Source organism: Sturnus vulgaris, chromosome 5 (assembly GCF_052056855.1).
Source record: "Sturnus vulgaris isolate bStuVul1 chromosome 5, bStuVul1.hap1, whole genome shotgun sequence".
NCBI classification, from domain to species: Eukaryota; Metazoa; Chordata; class Aves; order Passeriformes; family Sturnidae; genus Sturnus; species Sturnus vulgaris.
The window spans coordinates 54,458,069-54,480,646 of NC_142247.1; the positions used below are offsets into that span (position 1 = coordinate 54,458,069).

The 22,578-nt window shown below is 34.7% G+C and overlaps 1 protein-coding gene across 2 annotated transcripts in view; it reads right to left on the reverse strand.

The window, feature by feature from the left end:
• Positions 1–22,578, reverse strand: part of GRM8 (glutamate metabotropic receptor 8) — a 313,712-nt gene that overhangs the window by 117,612 nt on the left and 173,522 nt on the right. For both annotated transcript variants that reach the window (XM_088165752.1, XM_088165753.1), the window contains exon 8: positions 3,016–3,216. In XM_088165752.1, the coding sequence (XP_088021878.1) occupies positions 3,016–3,216 (201 nt within the window). The remainder of the gene's footprint in view (positions 1–3,015; positions 3,217–22,578) is intronic.

A 22,578-nucleotide genomic window follows, 5' to 3' on the forward strand; every position in this document is an offset into this window, starting at 1 on the left:
GTTTTCATTTAAAAACACTTTAGATGTACACAGATATAAACAGTACTAGTTACGTGTTAGAAGTTTATTTTCCTATTAAATTAAATTGATTTTAAAATGTCCATTTTAAATGAAAACTAATTGAGTCTAGAGACCATTCTTTCCTAGGTCTCCTATGAAAAACACAGGCAACAGTAAAACAGGAATCCACAGTCAGCAGTAACTCTTGTGTACGAATAAATTTCTTTATTTCTATTACCAATCAAGTCTTATTCCATTTAAAACCATGATGAGCTATGAGATTTTCTGCATTTAGCATACAAGTGAAAGAATATCTAAGCAGAAACAAATGTCTTATCAATCACATCAGTTCATTGTGCTCTGGTGGTTATGATCACCCTTCAGCCATGAAGGTGTCATGGAATATTATACAGATTAATCCTTCAGGGAAGCAAATCTTCATAATTTGTAATTAAAAAAACTAAGTAAACAAAAATAAATACTCTTCAAAGTGATTTCTTGCTATTGAAAGCAAATCAGTTACTCCAATAAACAGAAATATGTGTGTTTTCTCTACCCTTGCAAACACCCTCCATAAGACAGAGATCACCCTTTGTGAGGTGAAAACCACTAAGTTGAATGTATAAGCATATTAACTGGATTTGAACCTCCTCACTACTATGAGTGAAGAGGGATATACTGAATTAAGTGAGGTGACAAGTTGGTTTAATATGCATAAGGGTAGGATCATGCAGGAAAATTAATACTGAAGAAAAGGGAAAACTGCCTGTCTCAAAAATGCCAGTTTTTTTGTGGTTTGGGGTTTTTTTGGTTTTTTGGTTTTTTTGTTTTGTTTTGTTTGTTTGTTTTGGTTTGGTTTTTTTTTACTGCAAACATAATTATATATTGTATTGACTACTCAGAGACAATTCTGGACGATCTCCCACCAATGCAGATTGAAACCTGGTTGGGCATGGTCATAAATAACCTGATTATGCTGATCCTGATTTAGGCAGAGGATTGGAGTAGGTGGAGGTCCTTGCCAGCTTCAGATCTGCTGTGATCCTGTGATTGCCAGGATAGAAAAATTGTATCTTGAATGGCTAAGAAAAACAGGATTTTCCTTTCATTTATCAGTTAATTTTTAATATAAGACATTATTACTGTTTGAGGCTAGGATGCACATCAAAACTGACACACAGCATTACTATTTACTCCCAGCACAAGAAGTCTTGTAACTTATTCACCTCTGTCAGACACAGCAGTAGTGCTGCCTTGAAGAAGAGGAATTGTGGATTAATAGGAAAAGGCAAAGTGTTTAAGACCATCTTCTTCTTATGTCTCTGAATGCAAGACTAAGAAAATAAAATGGTTGGGCATAAAACGCACCCAAAAAACTGGTACACTGGTACATAATGTGGACTAGCCTAGTACATATATTAATATTTAACATATCCCATGGGAAAGGAAATTAACCTCAAATAAAAATGTTTCTTTTTCTTCCTTCTTTTTTCCCCCTCTCTTTCAGTAAATCATTGTTTCAAAATCAAATACATTTTTGTTAGGGTCCAAAATGCTTTCATCTCCATTTATTGCCATACTTAGAGTAAGCAACAGAAATTATGACAGGTATTGATGAAATATAATTATCTAGGGAGTGGAAGCTTTCATATAAAAATGTACAGCTTATCTTATTATGCTAAACTTTCATGCTCACCAAACGAAAATAGATCACTTTGTTCTTTAACAACACAGACGCAGAAAAAAGTCTACTGGAAATGTAGGTAATTATCACTGCAAACCTTACAATACGCTGCCTGCCTACCTTTTTCATCATCACAGTATTTCCCATTTTCCAACAAGATACTATGTTCCAGATGTTCTTTAAAATCACTAAAAAATCGTTAAGACTTTTAACTTTATATTCCTGGAGGCAGGGATTCCCTTTTCATTAAAATTGCATAGGAAGAAAAAAACTGTGAACTATAACCAACATTTGTATCAACCAAATGGTCTGGTGTATTACCTAAAGCAAAAAAAAATCTTTAACTCAGAAGTTAAATTCAAAATGACCTTGTGCTTTTTTCAAAAGTGCTTGCAGCTGAGGTCATTGGAATAAATTGTGATAGAGAGTGCTTTTCTCTGCATATTTAGAAGGCATGGGTAGTACATGAATTACCACCAAGTAAGGAAAAAAACCAACCAAAACAGAGTAAAATACATCACTCAATTTCTTTGTAAAATAATGGCAAATATTATCTACAATCATTATGACTTCTAAAGAAATAATTTAGGGTTTTGGCAACTTTATTTCACCATCAAGTATGTGCTACACATTTCAAACCTACATTCATCAATTAATCCTGTTTGTTATAGGCCTCTACTGTTAACAGCATAAGCACCAGTAACTACATTTGCCCAGCAGGCAGATCTGAGTTCGACAGAATATTATGTAGTCTTGTTTAAAAATATATATTGTAGTTTTGTTTAAGCTCATTAAGTTACTGAGTCAAAAACAATGAAATGGAAAAGTTGAAACTGCTAGTGAGTGTTTTAATTGAAATTTAAATATGTAAATTGAAAGTAATTTCAATATTTGCTTATGTAAGGAAATTATTAATTAATTTCAGAAAAAGGAGATTTTCAAAAGGGCACATTTTTTTTACTTCTTTCTCTTGCAAACACATAAGCAACCACTATCAAATGATTTTACTCTGTCAATAAGACTGTACAAGTACTCAATTTGTTTCCATAATAGCAGCTTTTCACTGGAATATTTTGATCGACAGATTCATATTTTTAACATCTGCCTCTTTTGGGAGCAGCTTAATGTTAGGATGAAAAATATTAAGATGAAAAATACACTGGAGGTTTTGGAGCAGGTGGAAAAACTCACAGTTCTGATTAAATGAGAACTGCTTCTAATCCTGTTTTCCACTGTGCCTTGAAGTATCCTATATAAAGAATAAAACCTCACTTGTCACTTATGGAACATTTAAGGAAGAGAGGGGCAAAAAAAGAATACATGTAACTTACCATTAAAATTTACTGCTCGGATATAGCTAAGTAGTTCTTTACCATCAGTTGTGCTCATCCTTGGGCACAGACCAATATATCCAGGACAGAGATCTTTATGCATGTTGTGCAGGGCATAGGCCATGGAATATACTGCATCAATGACAAACTGAACTTTTCCTTCTTGTTCATAGGCTGAATCTCTCGCAATTCTTTCTAAGCCTGCAGAAGAAAGAGAAAGAGTTTACTTCTATTTGTGTGTGCACAAGGCTGTACCTGCATGAGCACTTGATGCAAGAATTCACACTGGAACGTGAATAATTACAGCTGGATTGACAGGTAAAGTCAGGATTCGTCTATCCATTACCTAAATAAACAAGACAAGGAAAAATATGGCCATCTGGTTTTGCCTCTAATCATTGTACACTCTGCCAGGTATGTAAACAGTATGTTGATTTCAGGGCTAGGAAAGAGGACAGAACATTTCATTACAAGAAAAGATATGTAGATATATGTATTTCTACAGTCCAGTAGAAAAAATCTCTTTCCACCTTATTGATTTTCATTCAAGAGTTGTTTATTGTTATTTATAGGACAGCTCTAGAGCAGCCTGCTGTTCTGTTTTAGATAAATTTAAGGCTATCTTGATTTTTATCCCTGTCTATTGTTTGATAAACATTATTTAAACATCTCAGGGAAAAAAGCTGAATACTTGCCAAGTGATGTGACCATCTGTCTCCATAGTGAAAAGTGCTCATTCTAAGACATTTTTCTCTATTTACTAGTGAGTTATGCTTCATGTTGAGAACAGTGTACTCTTTGCTGTTTCCTACAGGGACATTTATCCTTCAGAGAGAACACAGAGCAAATCAATATATCATATAATTTTTTATTCTGCAGGAATTGCCCAAATTGATCATCTATGTACATGTACAAGGGAAGTTTTAAGTTAATAGGTGGTATTATTAGTGAAATTGTTAAAAACAAAACTCAGAAAAATTATATTTTAAGTAAAGAATCAACATGAAATCTCGTATCTTTCAGATATTTTAAAGATCTTTCTTTAGACAAAGTATGCAAGCCCATATGACAAGGGAAAAAAGCCTTTACTCAGAAGCCTTTCTTCTGTTTGTCCGCTGCACTTCAGTACCTCCATCTTGCACTCCAGTAATAACATATGAACAAATCTGTAATCTGACAAGCAGTAGTGCTTTGGCTTTAAACACCCCTGAGCACTGGAAGAGATAGATAACGTTGAAAAATCATGGTGTGCTGTTATTTCTCCTGAGGGATTAGTTAAAAAAATAAAATCACTACTTCTTGAAAAGCTAAAAACCATTTGAAGAGGAAGGCAGAGATCATTTTTGTGATTTGCACAACTAGCTTTACAGACAATTTTTAAGACATGCTGTCTAATGAATGACAAATAATTAGTGAATAATGCAACTGTACTGCAAATAAATAAACAGGAAAAATCTTTCCTTGAACATGCTGAAAATTACACAATTAGTCGCAGTGTACTGCCCAGACATAAAAGAAGACATGAAGGATGGAAAACATGAAGCTTAATTAGTTTACAAATTTACTGACTGATTTCATTTGGTAACTGCCTTCCAACAGCAAACGATGGGTAGAGCTCACACTCTCCACTTTAATTGTTCCTGCCTTGTTAACACTGTGGGACAAGTGAAGGACAGAGTTTACGGAACTGCTGCAGACACAGAGCAGTCAGTAACCTGGACACACTCCCAGAGCTTCCACATTCTCTAAACAGGATGGTCAGGACAGGAGAGGTTAAAACGAGATTCACTTTTATTGTCAAGATAAATGTCATTCCCATTACATAAATGGATGTATGTGTATGCTGAGGGGTGGAGAGTTGGTGAAAAACAGAGTGGAAATATTTTCTGTAATAAATTCTAAGTCATAAAACACTAACGGGTGCAAAGACTTAAGAAAGTATATTGTAGTAAGTGATACAGACTTTAAAAGTGGAAAAAAGAGTTTTATTCTTCTCTATGTTGTACTGTAGTTCAAATGAATATAAAAATCTTTGCATTAATTTCTTCCATAGCAAAGAGTTTACCTTTACTCTTCACAGATCTATTACTATAAACTAATTTATCACATAAATTATAGAGGAAAAACTCATTTATTTGGGCTGAATATGTTTCTATAAATACAAAGGGGTAAGGATCATCACAGAATTATCATATTTAAATCAGTCAAAGCCAGAAGGCAAAAGGCAAGAGGAGTCTCTGTGCTTTGTATAACTAAAATAAACACAGCAAATGGGGTTATATGCTCTTTCTCCCTGACTTTTCATTTTCTCTTTCTGGAATTCCTAAACATCTAAACTAACAATTCATAAGGATGACAAGAACTCATCAACTTAAATTACACTGCACTGCTCTAAATAGGTGTTAATGTATAACAACAAAATGATGCTTATTGTCTAAGCCATAAATATGGTCAGCTCCTACAGATTAATATTACTTGATTGGAAGACATTATTATAATTTTTCTTCAGACTTGTATGCTGAGTAGTAATTGTTTCATTTATAGCTTGACTCAGCTCTACAAGGCATGATTCTGCACACATTGGTGACTTGAAGGAACATAAAAATTTGTAGCTCATAAAATAAATGTTTTAATGTTTCTTTAATGATCTCTTCAATTTCTTATCCTACAGGTTTTCCTCTGGAAAAATTGCTTACGCTGTGTCATTATCAAATAGAGTGAGAAGGTATTCTCAGTTCTCGAACCTGTAGTGGTCAGACCTATGAACTGAGACAAGAATTGGGCTCACCAATTCCTGAACATCTCTTCCCGATCACCAAAACCACAGAAATCCAGGAAAATGTGCCATGATGTTTTCCAGTAGGTCTCCCAATCCAACTGTTGAAAAGGGCAAATCTGACATCAGCAGGATGTCAAGACCAATGAAGAAAATGTGTAGACGTAAGTATGAGTGCTATCATCTTGGGCTTGAGAAGATCTAGGAGAGCAATGACATTAGCCCAGGAAATGCCAGCTGTTCCTGGATCAATCCATTGGAAACCTCTTTTGGGAACACTAAAGCAAACCACAGGAATGATCCCATAAAGCCTGTAAACGTGAAAGAGTTGCTACAGGTACTCTTGCAACTCCTGAGCAAGAGTGACAAGCTGGACTGTGGCTGGAGGTATTGCCTCCATACCTGCACATCATTTCCCCTTTTCATCCTGCATTTCTTATGCTGCAGGAAAAAAATGTGTATCCCGCTCAGGATGGTGTGACTCAGGATGGGAAAGATAAGAAGCATAACAGTAGGAATAACAGTAGGAACGTGAGACATGGATTAAGTGTTTAGGGATGTGACTGGGGCTACCAGTCTGAGGGGGAAGAAGGTGAAACAGGTTGTCAATTCCATGGGTATGAATTGGGAATCGAGATATTTCAGGGAACATAATCAATAGAAATCAGGCCTTTACAATAATAAATTAAAATGTATCTTCATTAAAACATAAGATCATGTAGTAAGTAAATAAAGATTAATGTAAGATAGTTGAGGTAATGAATGCATACATGGGTGATGATATCACCTGTGAGAGAGAAACAAATATCTTAAACACTTAAACTTAAGTTACTGATCTCAACATCAGGGCAATAATCTGCTGGGTGATAAATGTTGCATAATTCATCCAAGTTTTAGAAAACTTATTCTCAATTATAATCTTAAAGCACATGTAGAAATAACTTCTGCATGCATGTAAGTCCATGACAGTAGGAAAACTTTAGAGCGAAGTTCCTAGCAATTTTTGTCTTAAGAATACAAAAAATTCTAAATAAAGCAAATGGATATACCTGTCTTGTAACTTGTGACATAGATGGAAAAAATACCTTTTATTTAACTGCCCCGTTTCTGGAAATCACTAGTTCTCCTAACATTTCAGAATAATTCCATTCCTTCTGTCTCACAAATCTGTTTCTATTTTGTACTATTGAAAGTAATTTATGTAAAAATGCAGCCTACATTATCTCTCATAATTATTTTGAAATCTTTTAGATTTCAGCCCATATATTTAGTTAAAATCTTAATTTATGTTACTTGAAAACAAAAGGCTGAAGTCAAGGATCTTGTATACAACAGCTGTTTAGAGCTTCAAATTGGAGCAATGATGTGAGTATGTATGGTTTGAGAAATATTTTGGGCACTAGAGAGTTTTGGGACGCAGGAGAAGGGCTCCATAGTTTAGAAGAGAAGAGACAGCTGGTATGGGGATGCAATGTGAATAGGAATAGTATCATAATACTGGCAAAATAATCATCAATTATTCGTGTTCCAGGGTTAGAAAAATACTGCAAACAAGACAGTATGAACACAAAGCTAGAGTTCCACATAGGAAATAGGAGCATGCTTCAAGGTATTGTCTCCTAACCTCTAGTCAATGGCCATTTTTTTCTTCATCAATCTCCTTCATTATTGTTTTCTCGATGTCTAGAACTGATTGGAACAAAAGTGCACAGATCACTTGTCATTCTCAGTTCAAATAATGGCTCACTGTAAGCCTTCTTCCTTTACTTTGGGGTACTAATTCTCAAAATCTTACAAAAATCAAAGTTAAAAACACAGAAAACTTCCAACGTTCCTCTCTGAAAACTCTCAGGTAGAAATTATAGAAATATTCTTTTTTAAAACTTTCACTTGTTGTAATGTGTCATAGTCTTTCACTTAGAATGGAAAGTACTTTTTCATCATCATCTGTTATAGCTAGATCTTTTGCTAACCTAAAAATATTATACTTGAGATTTTTCTGTGTGATTATTGATACACCCAGCAATGGAATAATATTAATGGACTAATAATAAAAATGAGCATATTATATATCAACTTTACAAACTCAACTGCCAACTATAGATTAACCTTTATGCTATTTTGAACCACTTATTTTTGTGTTGACAACTGTTTGATTTATGTATCTTACTCTTACATTTGATAAGCCTGGTCAAAATCAATATTTATCAGGAAAAGTAAAATGTTAAAGAAAAACACAGAACAAAACAAAATATTAGGCTGGCATGTCTTGTGCTTCAGCTACAGAGAAAAGTTTGCATAGCAGGGACAAGGAGGGCCAAGAATCTCCTAACTGTGGATTTGTCACCAGCAAGGAAAGATCTTTATCTAGAGCCTGTATTCCCCCCTCCTTTCCTTTTTCCCCTCCTAGAAATCTTTCTAGGATAATGGTGGGAGGACAAGTAATGTGGAAGAGGGGATAAAAAATTACAATGGTCTTAGGATGCTTTCTCATGAACAGCTTTTATTCCTTTTGCCTTTCTTTACTTGCCTTTTTAATATACACATGTGCAGAATTACTGCTCAAAGACAGTTGGACCATCTCTGCAACAGTTGGGGTATTTTTCCGAACTTCTGTTTTGACTAGTCTGGAATTTGGATATCTAGTAAGACTTTTTTTTTTTTAACATAGTTGCAATTCACATTATTTACTTATGGCTAAATTATTTAACCCCATTTCTTGGCTCTCAAAACAGTTTTACTTAAGCTGCACTTGGAAGCAAGCAAAGTCAACAATAAATTTTGTGTTCAGTTGATCGTTTCTGTGGGCCAATCCCGATCACAACTAAAACACCATAATTTGTGAGTGGTCTCTCACTCTTTAGCTCAGGCATGATGATCCTCTATTTGTCAGAATTGGTTAGATCTCCCCACCTTTGCAGAAAGAGTTTATTCCACAGAAAGCCAGCATCTGTAATGAAGCCATTGCAGCAGGCTCAGCAGGAAGCACCAGGAGCATATGTTGCTCCTTTTGAAGTCTTCCCGATTATTCAGCTGTTTTCCTCACACATTATAGAGTTTGATCTCCCTGAACAAATAATGCAGATCATCATCTTCTGTTACTGGAACTTAAGGGCATGATATACGTTTATGGTGGGGGAGTTGAGTTTTCTAATAGCTGTATGGTAACAGTGATGCATGAGTTAGTTGGCAGAGAGCATCACAAAACCTGCAGCTTCTCTGTAATAGTGTGGTGTCAGTTTAGGAAGCAATTCAGGGAGGAAGCCAAGGATTATATCAATTTTCTCAGCCATTCCAAAAAGAAAATTGAGAATGTAGAAGCAGAGACAGTGAAATGAAGCAGTTTAACTGTCTGATGTTTTCTGAGAACTGATGAATGTGGATTTGTGATTTAGAGAATTGTCCCTTGATGTAATTTTTGCGGGGTTATGCCCCTTTACACTGACTCACAAAAATCCCAACTCAAAAAAATAAAAAAAACCTACAAGACAGCAAGACAAATTAGAAAAAGTCTGAGAAAAAAGGTTTTTCAACCCCTAGAATTATACAGATATTTTAAAAAATCTCATATTCAGAATTGGACTGAAACTTCACATATTTTAAACACTTCTTAAATACAAAATAGCAAAAAGTATATTTCACATTAAGTGAATATGCTCCAATAATTTTCACTTTAACATCACCATAATGAAAAACTAACTTTTCTTTTTGCTTCACCCTGTAACTGAAGCATCTAAAAAATTCTTGGCCTGCCTACATTTTTCATTGGAAATATAATCTTTTTCCTGACTTTCACAGTAAATCGGACACTTGTTTCAGCAAAACACTTCTACCAAATGCACAGTAATATATACCAAATTTGAGTTAAACCATTATCATGGTTATATTGCAGTGTTTTGCTCCTATTACTATATGCAACATTTACTAGTGTTTTCTCTTAGGAAAGGAAACTAAGGCTGCATTACTAAAAGAAGATTCTGTATTTTTTTCCTTATCCTGATTAGTGCCTTAATATTGCTTAATTATTGCTCCTTGAAACAGCATACCGAGTTGGGGAACACAGGCACTCAGAATTCTCATACATTTAATAAACAAGTCTGCTACATCTAGCAGTGACAGTGTTGTGTAAATTATCTTGCTGAGCCAAGATCTGCTATGATGAATATGTTAAGCTAAACACTAATGTCTGCATTAAAATAAGAAGGAGACAACATAGGATATGTTGTCTCCTTAGCCAACCACACTAAGAACCACACCATGCATTTAAAAGAAAATGTGTATAAAAGAATACAGAATAAGCAATATTTCTGTCAGGCACATTACCAGTCAGTATTTATGTAATTGCCCAAGTTGGAACATAACATTCAGTATGAGCAGAACTTAATACTGTGTATAAAATTTTCCAAAGTTCTATTTCCTTGTTATGAACAGATTGCAGCTTTGAAACTACAAAAGTAGAGATCTGTTCATGTGTACTGGTTCACTTTCTGACTACAATGTGTCTGACAATCTGAAAGCAGAAAATATCTGCAAGAAAAAAGATAATTTGGAAGTCTAAATAGAAGGGATAGAGACTATTTCATCAGTAAGCAAGGATGTAGAGCAATTAATAAATCTGACATCATAATAGCTTTCATTAGATTTTGTGCAGCTTTTAAGCCAGAGAGTAAACCAACTTTTCCAAAGATTTCTGTATAATGTTTACTGAATGGTTACTGTATTCTGAAGGTTCCCTAAATATTTACATGGTCATTTGAATACCAATCATTCCCCTCTTGCTTCTCCTGTTTTTATTTTAGTAAAGACACTGAAATCAGAGATTTATCAGTTTTACTTGACACTTATACTTCTGCAGATTTCATGCCATATATCATTTAGAAGTATTTGTCATCCACTGTCTCTTTCATTCCTCTATACGTCTAGTTTTAGCACATATTAACGTTAGGTAGTTTCTATCTTATTACAGTATGACACTATTTAAATCCTCTAATTATATCTATTTTTCCTTACTTGTAAAAGTAAAAACTGAATGCACAAGGTCAATATATATAGTTGTCACATTTAAGATTTTACTGTACATATATAAGTATATAGCAACACATGAAATTATGTTTCAAATCTAAAATGATGAGCAAAAATAGAGAATTTCAACATAAAATTTTTTCAGCTTGATTTGTGAATATGAAATGTTGCTTTAGTGATTTTTCACCAAATGAAAACAGTACAGGAAAAATGTTTTAAATATAAAAATAGATGCATTTTTCATAATGAAACCACTTCAAAAGTTTTAACTTTGTTATTTCTGAACAAAGTAACATGAATATAAAGGGCAAAACTTGCTTAGTGTTTGCTAAAACAGGACTACCTTAGCGAAAACATTTTACATGTTGTTCAAACTTTAGGTGCTTTATTTCTCAGAATACTGTCAGTATTAGTGTTAGCATGAATAGGCAAAATATTTTGCTGAATTTCTGAAGTGTGAAACAAATTATGTCTCAAGGTAAGTATGGACATAGGATCTACATTTTCTAACACAAATTACCCATGGGAATTTCTATCTATGGAAGAAACTGCTAGTGTAACTAGTCCAGGAATATAGGTTAAAATAATTGGTACCATTTTAAAACCCCACAGGCTGCAAGCAATTCTACGCAAAAGTCTACAGCAAAGGCTATCAGCAAGAGTAAAGATTCAGTACAAGCAACTGAATTTATTAATTTTCTGCTAGCATTTCAACTCGAAGGACCTTCAGCACATACAGCAGTATGTATAAAAATCCTTTCTTCTGCTTATTGACCATAAGAGCTTTTAAAACTAAGGTTCAGACAAGCAACTGAGGGGACTTTTGTCCTCAGGAGTACTATTTTTAGTTACAAACTCTGTTGAGTTCATGCTTAAGAAAGGACTTCCTTGCAATTAAAAAGCACTTTTTGGAATTATCTATAGAAAAATAGGTATCCAAATATCACTTCCTGAAGCATTTGTGGCCACTCTGTTATGAGTCTATTTGGAGACTAAAGAGTAAAGCTGCACCAAGTCTTCACCAAAAATATTGCAACATCTAAACTAATCATATTAACTGCAATTAAACAGAGGTTTAAGCAACTTTCTTTAGTTTGATGAAAAGCTCCAAAAGAGCAGAACAATGCAGGTTGCAAACTGTAGTCTGCTGTTTATCAAAGTAGCAGATTAAGATGGTTTTTTGGTGCCCTTTTCATCACCAATTCAAGGCCTCTTCAGCTGGAGCTCCTTCAATGGAAGGAGATTTATGTAAGAGTCCCTCTTCTGATGTCAGAGTGCTGGGCTGAATTATCATGAAGGTAATGTGGGCTGGATGTGTGTTCTGGCTTGGCTTGAAGTCTGCAAGCTAAGGGGCAGCAAAATTCTAACAGGGCCATTTCTGCAATGAATATTTTATAGTTTTTTGATGCAGAGAATTTAAATATAGATTTGGAATGTACTGTGAATTCCCACTCAGACTAAGTGTTTTGAAGTCATGATTCACATGAAGTACTGAATATCTTTGGTCGCTCCTGGAAGGGAGCTTTCATCAGCTCTGTGTATTTGCAGCTAGTTGCTGAGGTGGATGCATCTCATGCAGCTTTAGCGATCTAACAGCTAATTGTCTAAAAGAAATCTTTCTTCTTTCTTCTAAAGAAAAGATTTTTTGTTCCACAGGAAACACTTACCCTCTCCAAAAATAAGCATTTAGGAAAACAAGTTGAAGTGCTTCCTTGAACAGACTTTCTTGTGTAACTAGCTTAAACTACGTAGTTCATTAGTAGAGAATTAGTGCTGTGCAAGATAAATACATATGCTAGTTCAAAACAGGAACTCACATACTATCTACTGTTTAGTCAGCTGCTATGAGAATAAGATTAAGTTGTTCTATTTTCTTACACTTGTTGCAAGGACTGACAATAGCTATATGTCACATTTTAATTAATTCACAGGGCTCCATGTTACTGCTAAGGAGACAAGTATGTAAAAAAATTCAATACCAATGTAATAAAAAACAATGTAGAATGAAAATAAATGGAATAATGAATCTTAAAATAATTTCACTCTGAGTTGCTGCTGGGTTTTACAGTATCAAACTCGCAAGAGGAAATTTTTAGAGCTAGACAAGATAGAAGCATTCATGACAGAATTTTTATGTGAAAAAGAGTGGGTTTTGTTCAGGAAGGAGCAGTGGGAGAATTTTTTCAACTGCAACAAAAAAGGAATGCAATGAAAGCATACTTTTCTCAGCAAAGGAACAACTATGAATTTAAGCATATAAAAGATCCAATAGTAACATTTTTCAATATTACGAGCTGAAGAAAATGTTGCGTTAACTTTCGTATTTGCCCTATCCCATCTCTTCCTTCTCTGACCCATTTTAATGAACCCATTACACTGCAAGAAGTAGGGCATGAGGAGGTAAAGAAATAATAGGTATCACTTTGTGTAGCCAGTAGGAAAGATGCTACATGGTTATAGAAAATTAAATTTTTTGTTTGTTTGTTTCATATTTTTCTGTATGACAAGAGGTAATTTTTGACAGTCAAAATGGAAAACATGGGTTCAAGAACTTTGGATTGCTATAGGCTATCATTTTATCATGTATTGCTGTCAAGGTAAGCCTATGTGATTTACTGGAGATGGTGAAACATAATTTTCTTCTACAAGATGTGTAGACACCTGCTGAAACACATGATTTTCCACAGAAGAAAATCTGTAATTTCCTCACTAGTCTAATTAAAGGTGTTTTTTCAGGACCTGATAAAAATAAAAGCACCATCAATTAGAACTAAGCAGCTAGTTAATGGACTGCTTGATGGCATGAACAAGACATGGACGATTGCCTTCTGGAAGGGGATTTCAGTCTAAAACTGGAAGACAGTTTACCCAGTACTCTTCACACAGCCTAGAAGCTAGCTAGTTCTTTAATCACAAAGTAATTAGAACTGATTGGCTTCATTGCTGAAATTGCTAAATTAGGGACATTATAGACGCTTGCTTCTGGAGCAGGTTGGCTATGCACACTCCATTGGCAGCGCTCTCACAGCTGCACACATCCCATCCTCACCGGGGCAGAACAGCGACAGCAAGCAACGCCAAGAAAAGTTCCCTTATGGGCAGTCCTGTCCCTTTCAGATAGAAAGAATCAATTTGCTCTACTTGCTCCTCCTGTGTGAATCAGGACAGTTATCTACAAAGAGCTGAAAAGAGAGAAAAGAGGCTTGTCTGGAGATGATGTTTTGGAGTTGAGGGAAATAGATATGCTGTCAGGGCTTTTCCAGCAAATCTGAGCATTACCTTGGCTGCGACACGCTAAATTAGATGGTGCTGAACAAGATGCCTGTGACTAAGCAACAAACAACACCCAGAAAAGGCCCCCACAGTATACTTTAGGTGTCTAATTTAAAAAGTAGTCAAAAAAATGTTTAGCCACAAAAACACCTTCAATACTCTACCAAAATATCTGAAGTATGTATTTCAAAAGACTAAAACCGAAGCAATCTTGAGAATCTGGGGGACTTTGCCCTCTGCCAAAGGCCATCAAGAATTCATGGTACAAACAAGTTTAATTTCTCACAGGGGATGAATCCAACAAATAAATCTGAGTCTACCAAATTCACGCTTGGTTTAGCACCTGATTGATATTCATCTTCTGTTTAAAAATGCTAATGATTAAGCACTTTCTCATCAATCAAATCTCTCCTTTTTAGGTGCAAGTACACTAATAATAATAATAATAGTAGTAATAACAACAACAATAACAACAACAGTAATAATAATAATAATAATAATAATAATAATAACAATAATACGCAAAGTACTGTTAAAGTCTTTCTCTTGATAGGAAGTATACATATTGCTGTATCAACAGTATTCTAAGCCTGCTGGCAGTATGCACCCCAAAAAAAGCAGATCTTTAATCAAGTGTGCATGTCACTGTAATTCTGAGACATGAGGACCTGCTTGGTTGTTTTCATGCACTTGGAAATGAAATGAGAAGGACAGGAATTTTTAGGTATTCTGATACTATAATTTTTAGAAAGGCCACCCATGATAACCACTGCATTGCCATTAGCTTATTTTAGGAATCTAAGGCTAGTCAAAAGTCTTGATCTTGAACAAAACTAAAATATTTCCATCTACTTTCTTACAACATATTTTATAGTTATAGATTTACTTTTGAAGAAATCCAAACTCCTCTGCAGAATGCTAAAATCTTGTGCAGTTCATGTTCCAATTTACCAAGTGCAATTTGAACTCATTTTACCAAGGCTATTTAATTTCTCCTTATTCTTATAACTTGTATCATAAGCTTTAGTGTGCAGACTGATGGGAAAATTCCCCAAATCATTTAAGTGTTTCACCAGTATATTAGATGTGTAAATGTGTTTTGAACCCTTCTATACAATAAATACATCAATAAACTGGAGCAAGTTCAGTAGACAGCCATCAAGATGTTCATGGGGATGAATCACCCTGTGAGAAAAGGATGAAGGATAAGGGTTTGGCCAGCCTAGAGAAGAAATGGTGGGTCAAGACCCTCAAAGAGCAGATCCAAACAGGGAGATGGACCAATAATATTCCCAATGGTGTGTGTGATGCAGGACATTATGGGCATAACTTCAAGCAAGAGCTTTAGACTGGCAAAAACTTTTTTCCGTTTGAGTTGCTCAGATCACAGAATGGGCTTCTCATAGAAGATATTCAGTTTCTCCCAATCCTCAGAAATCTGACTGGATAAAGTCCTAATTCACCCAGATCCAGCCTTACACTGACCCTGTGCTTCAGGTTAAGCCCGGATGGAAATTGGCATCCTGTTTGGAAATATGAGGTTGGACCAGACACCTCCTGAAATTCTTTCCAACCTGAAACATCCTATGATCCACTACTAAGATGCCACTGCACGAGAAATGTCTTAGCCAATGCTACTGAACAATCTCAAGTGCATATATGCATATACATTTTTACAGGTGCACATGCTCTTGCATTTCCACAAGCATGTGGAAATCCACAACAGATGGAGTTCTGGGGGCTTTTGTTGATTACTCTCACAGTCCTTAGGTGATTAGAGCAGTTCAAAGCAGAGATAAAACCAGGTGAATTAACATTTTAAAAATATTGTTATATTTGACCTAATCACGTAAGGTATCGGCATCCTTAAGGATGTGTTACGTAGATAGGGGTACACTACATTTAGTTTTGCTAGTTTGGATGCCTTTTATTGTAACTACCATATCACTTAGTGCAAGAATTGTATGACTGACTTTTACGTTCAGTCCCATGAGCCTGGATCTGTGTCAGAGGAAAAATTTTACTAATGGAAAATGGTGGTGAGAGCTCTGCTCTCCTTTAAATACATTTGAAATATTTTCATCAGTAGAGAGCTCACTCACTGCCACCTCAGTGGATACCAAAGTTTCAAAGAACAGAAAGAAAAAAGCCAGAATTTACTTTGGTAAGATCCTTTTTAAGCCATCCTAATGATCTGCAAGTGACTTGTTTCATGACTGAATGCATTCACAGCTCTTGGCTCTGACCTCTTCTGCTGGCCTAAATCAGCTCAATGGAAGTCAGTTGAATAAGGGTGATTTGCAGTCCCTCCAATTTCGTCTCAAAATCTGGTATGCTTTGAGAATGTCAGAGAGGTATAGAAAATAATTTTTTTTTAAAAGACAAATTGCACTATTTTGTATTAGGGTGTATTTATTGCTTCCTTGCAGGAGAACGATTCTGATGTTCTCTTAATTTAATCAAAGACAAGTCACCTGAAGGGATAGAAATTTAAACACAACCGAGATCATGTAGCTCAAGGAATCTGTAGTCAGCATTTCATTTTAACATTCTCCAGTCTCATGGGTACATGAACAGTTACACTAAGTTAATTAGTTAGTAATATATACTAGCTGATACATAATTCACAAGATGACCATCATTTTAAGGAATGTAAACAATATTTTGAAATTAAGGTTTCCCAAAAGCCATGTTAAAACTCTAAATTAGAGCTGATAATGGTCAGAAAGAGCAAAAGAAAGGGATGGGAGTGAAACACAGTAATACAGTAATTACCATTTAGGATGGAGAGAATCTTTTTTTCTGGCAGTAATCAGTATGTAATAATGGCTCCACAAACAAGGCAACACATAAAGAAACAGATAGAAAACAGTGCCTTGCTCTATGCTATAAATCTGTGGTCTCTTCAGGCTTTTTATCTTCATTGCCCTTATGGAATTGGAAATCTGTATTTCTTAGGCTGCAGCTCTCTTCATCAGTGACACAACCCAGAGGTAATGCTATGGTGAAGCCACTTTACTAAAAAAAGCACCTTGGAGAATGACAAATAAAAATATTTATTTATTTATTTATTTATTTTAAATAAGGTAAGGCATGAGGACAAAGTGATTCCATACTGTGCATAAGAAATAAATCAATAGAAAACCAAAAATAAAAGTTGGGTGTTTTTTTTACAAAATTCAATAATAAACATACGTCACAACTTCTTAAGAGGAAAAAGGCATCCAGATACCTTCTACTATGATTTCAACCTCTTAATGCCTTGACTTTGAAAAAACCTTGTTAAACAAAGAGGGACAGGAACTATATAAGTAGGTCCTTCTAATTAAAAGAACATTTTCAGAATTCTATTTTCTCCATTAATTTATACATATTATTTGGTAGGACACTGAAGGAAAACAAATGAAATCTTACTGCAATCCCAGTGATGCCATTCCACATCTATCAGTGGAAGATTTGGCCAATAATATTTGCAGAAAACAGTGATAGTTGAATGATTATTTGGTTCTTTCAAGTTAATGAACCTACTGATTTTATTATTGATATATTTAATAGTTACCATCAGTATTCAATGTAATAATAAAAGCAAACAAAATGTACAATACATAGACAGCATTAAAATTAGTTATTTTGGTGATTGGTAAAACAGGATGTAGTTGGCTTTCTTACCCATTTTTCCACCACTGTAAAAAATATCATTCTTATAAATGGAAAGATATAAAGATAAAAATGGCACTATAATCTATGATAGACTGATCCCTCCTCAAAAAGATGAAAATTAAACGTGCATTATATATATGCAAACAAATTGAGTGAATCATATATACTGATTATTTCTTTACTCTTTCTTGCCTGGAAGGAGTAGCTTTCATTAAGCATTTTTTAAGCTTCAGAGTCTGAACAATATCTATACTATGCATTTTTGGTGGAAATTATTTTATAAAATAGATATAACAATAAATAACAATAAATGTCTCACAAATCAAAAAATCAGCTTTGCATATGTAGTGGCAGAATCTGACCTGTATTTATTTTACATTATTTGAGGTTTCTGGAAATAATTGTTGAGATGTTATTTGCTCATAAGAATGTGAGTATAGCTAGTTGTGATAAGAACAATGACATGAACCGTGAGTAAGGAAGCTCATACTCAAATGCATCTGTGCCAGCATGACATGGAAAATGTATGAGTGTCAGACTGTGCACAAACTATACAATTGCCATTGCACAATGACTAAACAGGCCTGGCATTGTACTGAACAAAGTGCTTGCATTTAATCAGTGCAGGAGACCAGGTATCAGTGATGGAATGCTTGCTACTTTTGAAGAAAAATGTCTGAATAGCTGTGCCATGTGACACGCCAGTGTGAAAAGCCAGTTCAAGACAACAAAGCAGCAAGAACCAATTTTTGCTGCCACAGGATGAGCAACTTTTACCATAGAAAGTCAGAAAGAAAAGGATAGAAATCTTGTAGAGCTCCAAAACACTAACCTTGTTCCTAACACTGTCCCCAAGAGATGAAAAGGAAGAAATCAGCATTTGCCATAACCACAAATTACTTCACACATTTGTCACCTGAAGCCATTGTTTCCTATATCTCTCAATTTGGCTCTCCAGGCTGCTGGGTTGGGGAGGCATGGACAAGTCTCCAAACAACACTTGATTTTACCAACCTCTATTTGGTGCTATCTTGCCCTTGCTTCCTTTAGAAAGTTTGCAGGCAGAAATTCATAAAATCATTTGGGAAGGCTACTTAATTTGGGAAGGCAGCTTAATAGGGACAAGCCATTTATTTAAAATAAATTTCCACCATATCTGAAATAACTTCAAGTGGACTTGTAAAATTGCTCTGGTTTCAACAAAACAGTAACAAGGTATAATGCAACGCACAAAATTAGTATTATGCAAGGACTTGGGTTTAGGTAAAACCCTCCCTGAGTGTTATCAGCAAACATACCTAGCTAATTCTTTTTCAGGATTTCATCTTCAAAATTGTTTTCTGAACAACCAGACTGCAGAAAGCACACTGTATTAATCCTCTAGCCAAAAATAAAGGCTATAAGTGAATATGCCATCAAAGGAGAGCTATGGCTGAGAAGGCCTTCTTTGAAACATAGACTTGATGTTCACATGAGAACTGTGGCAAAAAGACTGATGACTCTTCTTAATAGTCCCATCAGTCCCCCCATACTATTAAGATGTAACTGTTTTAGTGGACTCATGGGCATCACTTCTGGCTTTTTGGGATTGAAATAAGGCTAATTTTTTTTCAAGCCACTGTTCTCAATTGCTAACTCAAAAATAATTATGTCTATCAGTAAATTGACCTGATGATCCTGATGTCACAATATTGGTCGCTTTTAATTTCTGACACCACTCAGAATCTACTTTGGTAACACACACACTGAATAAAATGATTCAAAACATTCATCTTTTTTTTTCACTGCTGATAGCTGTTCCTGAAACAATTCAGTATTTAAGAGAGGGAATACAATAAGGACTGTGGATTTTTTTTTTTTAATTTTAGCATCCTTATTAGTACAATCAAAGCATCTTATTATTTTATTTCTCTTTGTCCTAGACTCTTCCTAAAGGACAACTGTAATCTTTCTTTAGAGAGCTCAACTGCTTATTCTTTTACCAAAAATTTTGATCTAATTAAACATAACATATTCATCCCACCATTCAACCAGAACATGACTGTAGATATAATTATTAATACTGATCATAATATAAATTGCAAATTCATTGCGCATTGTCCCACTGATGCTAGGAAACCAGCACATTAGGCAAAGTTACCACACCTGCTATCAAGAGACAAAAACAGTTCACCAGGTAAGACTTTCAGGGCACCCCTCTGCCCTACTGCTGTTAAACTGTATTAAGTTCACAGGCAAGAACTGTTCTGATTTGAGCCTTTATAATTCATCAGAGCACAGATTCTCAAAACAGAAAGTCTGTTTAGTCTATCTCTATCATCATAACGACAGTAGGAACACAAAATAGCCTTTGGCTCTGGGTCAGTTAATTATCTACATTTTTTTCCCTAGGACACTGTCTTGAAGTAGTAACACATTAACCTTGCAGACTGTTCACTTAGACCTTCTGCACAGCATGAGATTACTCCTAGTCTCAACTGGTTAGTGTCAACTTCCCTGCTCTCTGGGGTTACCCAGGTCACTCCTCATTGCCTGGAAGATTAATTTCCCTCTTAGGGACAGAATAAGCTTAAGCATACAAACACTTGAATTAAGTGATGGAACATATTCTAGAAAGAGGAAAAACTACATTAATCTAATCTACTGTTTGTTCTGATAAAAATGGAACACTATTAGTAAACTATCAGTATCAGAAAGGTCTTTTCTTCACTAAAATATAAGTTCATACCTATTCTATATATGTATCAAAAATACCTATTCTAATGAAAAGGACTGGAACGTTTCAAAAATGTGCTTTATGGTTCTCCAACACCATTAAATATTATAAAGGTTTGTTTCTGTATAAATACCTTTACATACAATACAAGGGGTGAATCTTCATCCACTGTAAGCTACCTGTATTTATAATTACTTTGCAATGCATTATATAACTATCCTTCTTGTAGAATAGTGATTTTCCAAGCTGCATCAAATGCAAATGCAGTAAATATTTATCAGAATATTTTAAGCACGATACAAAGATTCAAAAAATTAATATATAATTTCCAGGTTCTGACTATATGTTTTCATTTAAGCTTTTGTTTTTCACTTTTCAGCTACTTTGAACAATGGAAATGGATTCAACTAATTTACATTTTGGTTCTCAGTGTAAATACTACACTATTGAGAGAGACGTTGATTCATGTAACTATGGAAATATTGCTTGGTAGCTTCACAGAAAACAGGAGATCTTTTAGTTCTTTCAGTTCCAAAGGATTGTTTAGGATTGTCTTTTAACAGATACTTTCTGATTATATTCTTGTTAGTGAAGTTATAATAACACTCTACTTAATTAAACTGTAATTTTTGTAAGACAGATACAATGTATTACTAATATATTTTCTGAGCTGGACAGAGAGCTTGCATTTAGCTTCATTTCAGAGTCCTCATTTTTTTTAATCTAAGAGCCTGTTTCTTGGTACAAGGAGGAAAATCACTGATAACAGGTGAGCGTGTGAGCCAAAAGCTTTTAGATCTCTATTCAGTCTGCTGAATAGTGTCCTTCATCAGAAGCCTACAACTTTATCAACCTGCCAGAAAAATGTCATCAAGACATCCGACCTTATACCTCAAAAGAAGGAAGTGATAAACTACTTCAAATATGGACAGTGGTTAACATTAAACCCTAATAAACATGGCTTTGCCAATTTTAGAAATTTTGCTTCTAAGTTCTCTCAGCACATATCTGTCATAGAGTTTTGGGGAAATACAGTAAAACTAGTATCACGTCTCCTTAAAATTTAAGTTTTTCAACTTGCCCACTGAAATATTTGGTTTTGAATAGCCATAAGAGGCCCAAAAATCTCATAAGGCTGCCTTAAAATTTGATCCCACAGTTTTCTAGCTTCAGAATGAGCAAAATTTGGTCTTTACTAGGAAGAACATGTGGAAAAAATGCAAGATTCAGTCATATCTAAGTATTGCATGACACCTACGGTGACTTAAAATAAATTCTATCAAGTACACTTCAGTACACTGCACCAATAGTAGAATTCCTGAGTTTAGGTGATTTACTAGCTGTATTTTAGCAAGCCTTTGTATGACACACTTCTGACAAATTCAGTAATATAAACAGCAAGTCCAACCACTTACATGATGTACTGTGAGTAACGTTCAATCAGCAGGTAGTTCAGCTTTTACTGAAATTATTACTGAAATACCTTCAGCTTTAATTCCCATAGATATTTTAAGAATATTTTGGAGAGATACTATTTCTCCAGTCCAAAATGAAACAGGGAAAAAAGAATTTTTTTCTCTTAAAGTAATTTCTAATTATTAAGTGCTAAGAGTAACATTATTAAAATATATTGACAGGTCTCTCATTTCACTCAGTTCTAACGTAAAATTTCTCACTCATTAAAACCAAGAAGCACCCTATTAGATCATATAAGTCAACCCACCGCTCATAAAATGAGTTTTAAAAAAATGAACTACTGACTTAAGATTAATGCTTGATTATCTTTGTGAAGTTGATAATAGTGACTCTTACACAGACTTGCCAGAATTAATGGGCCATACATAAGTGACACAGAAAGGGCAGCCATTGTTCAATTATTTTCATTAAAACTTCCTTATTTAATGATGGAATGTCATGTGAAGCATGGTATGCTTCACTTTCACTTGAGATTTGGAAAATATGATTGTCAAAAAGAAAGCATCATGGTTCTTTCTTATCTATACCACAATATTAGCTTATTTTGTGGTTTTTTAATGAAGCACATATTTCAGGGATTGTGATGGGTACAGGGAAAAAAACAGATTAAGAGTTAAAAACTGGAAAAAACCACAAATTA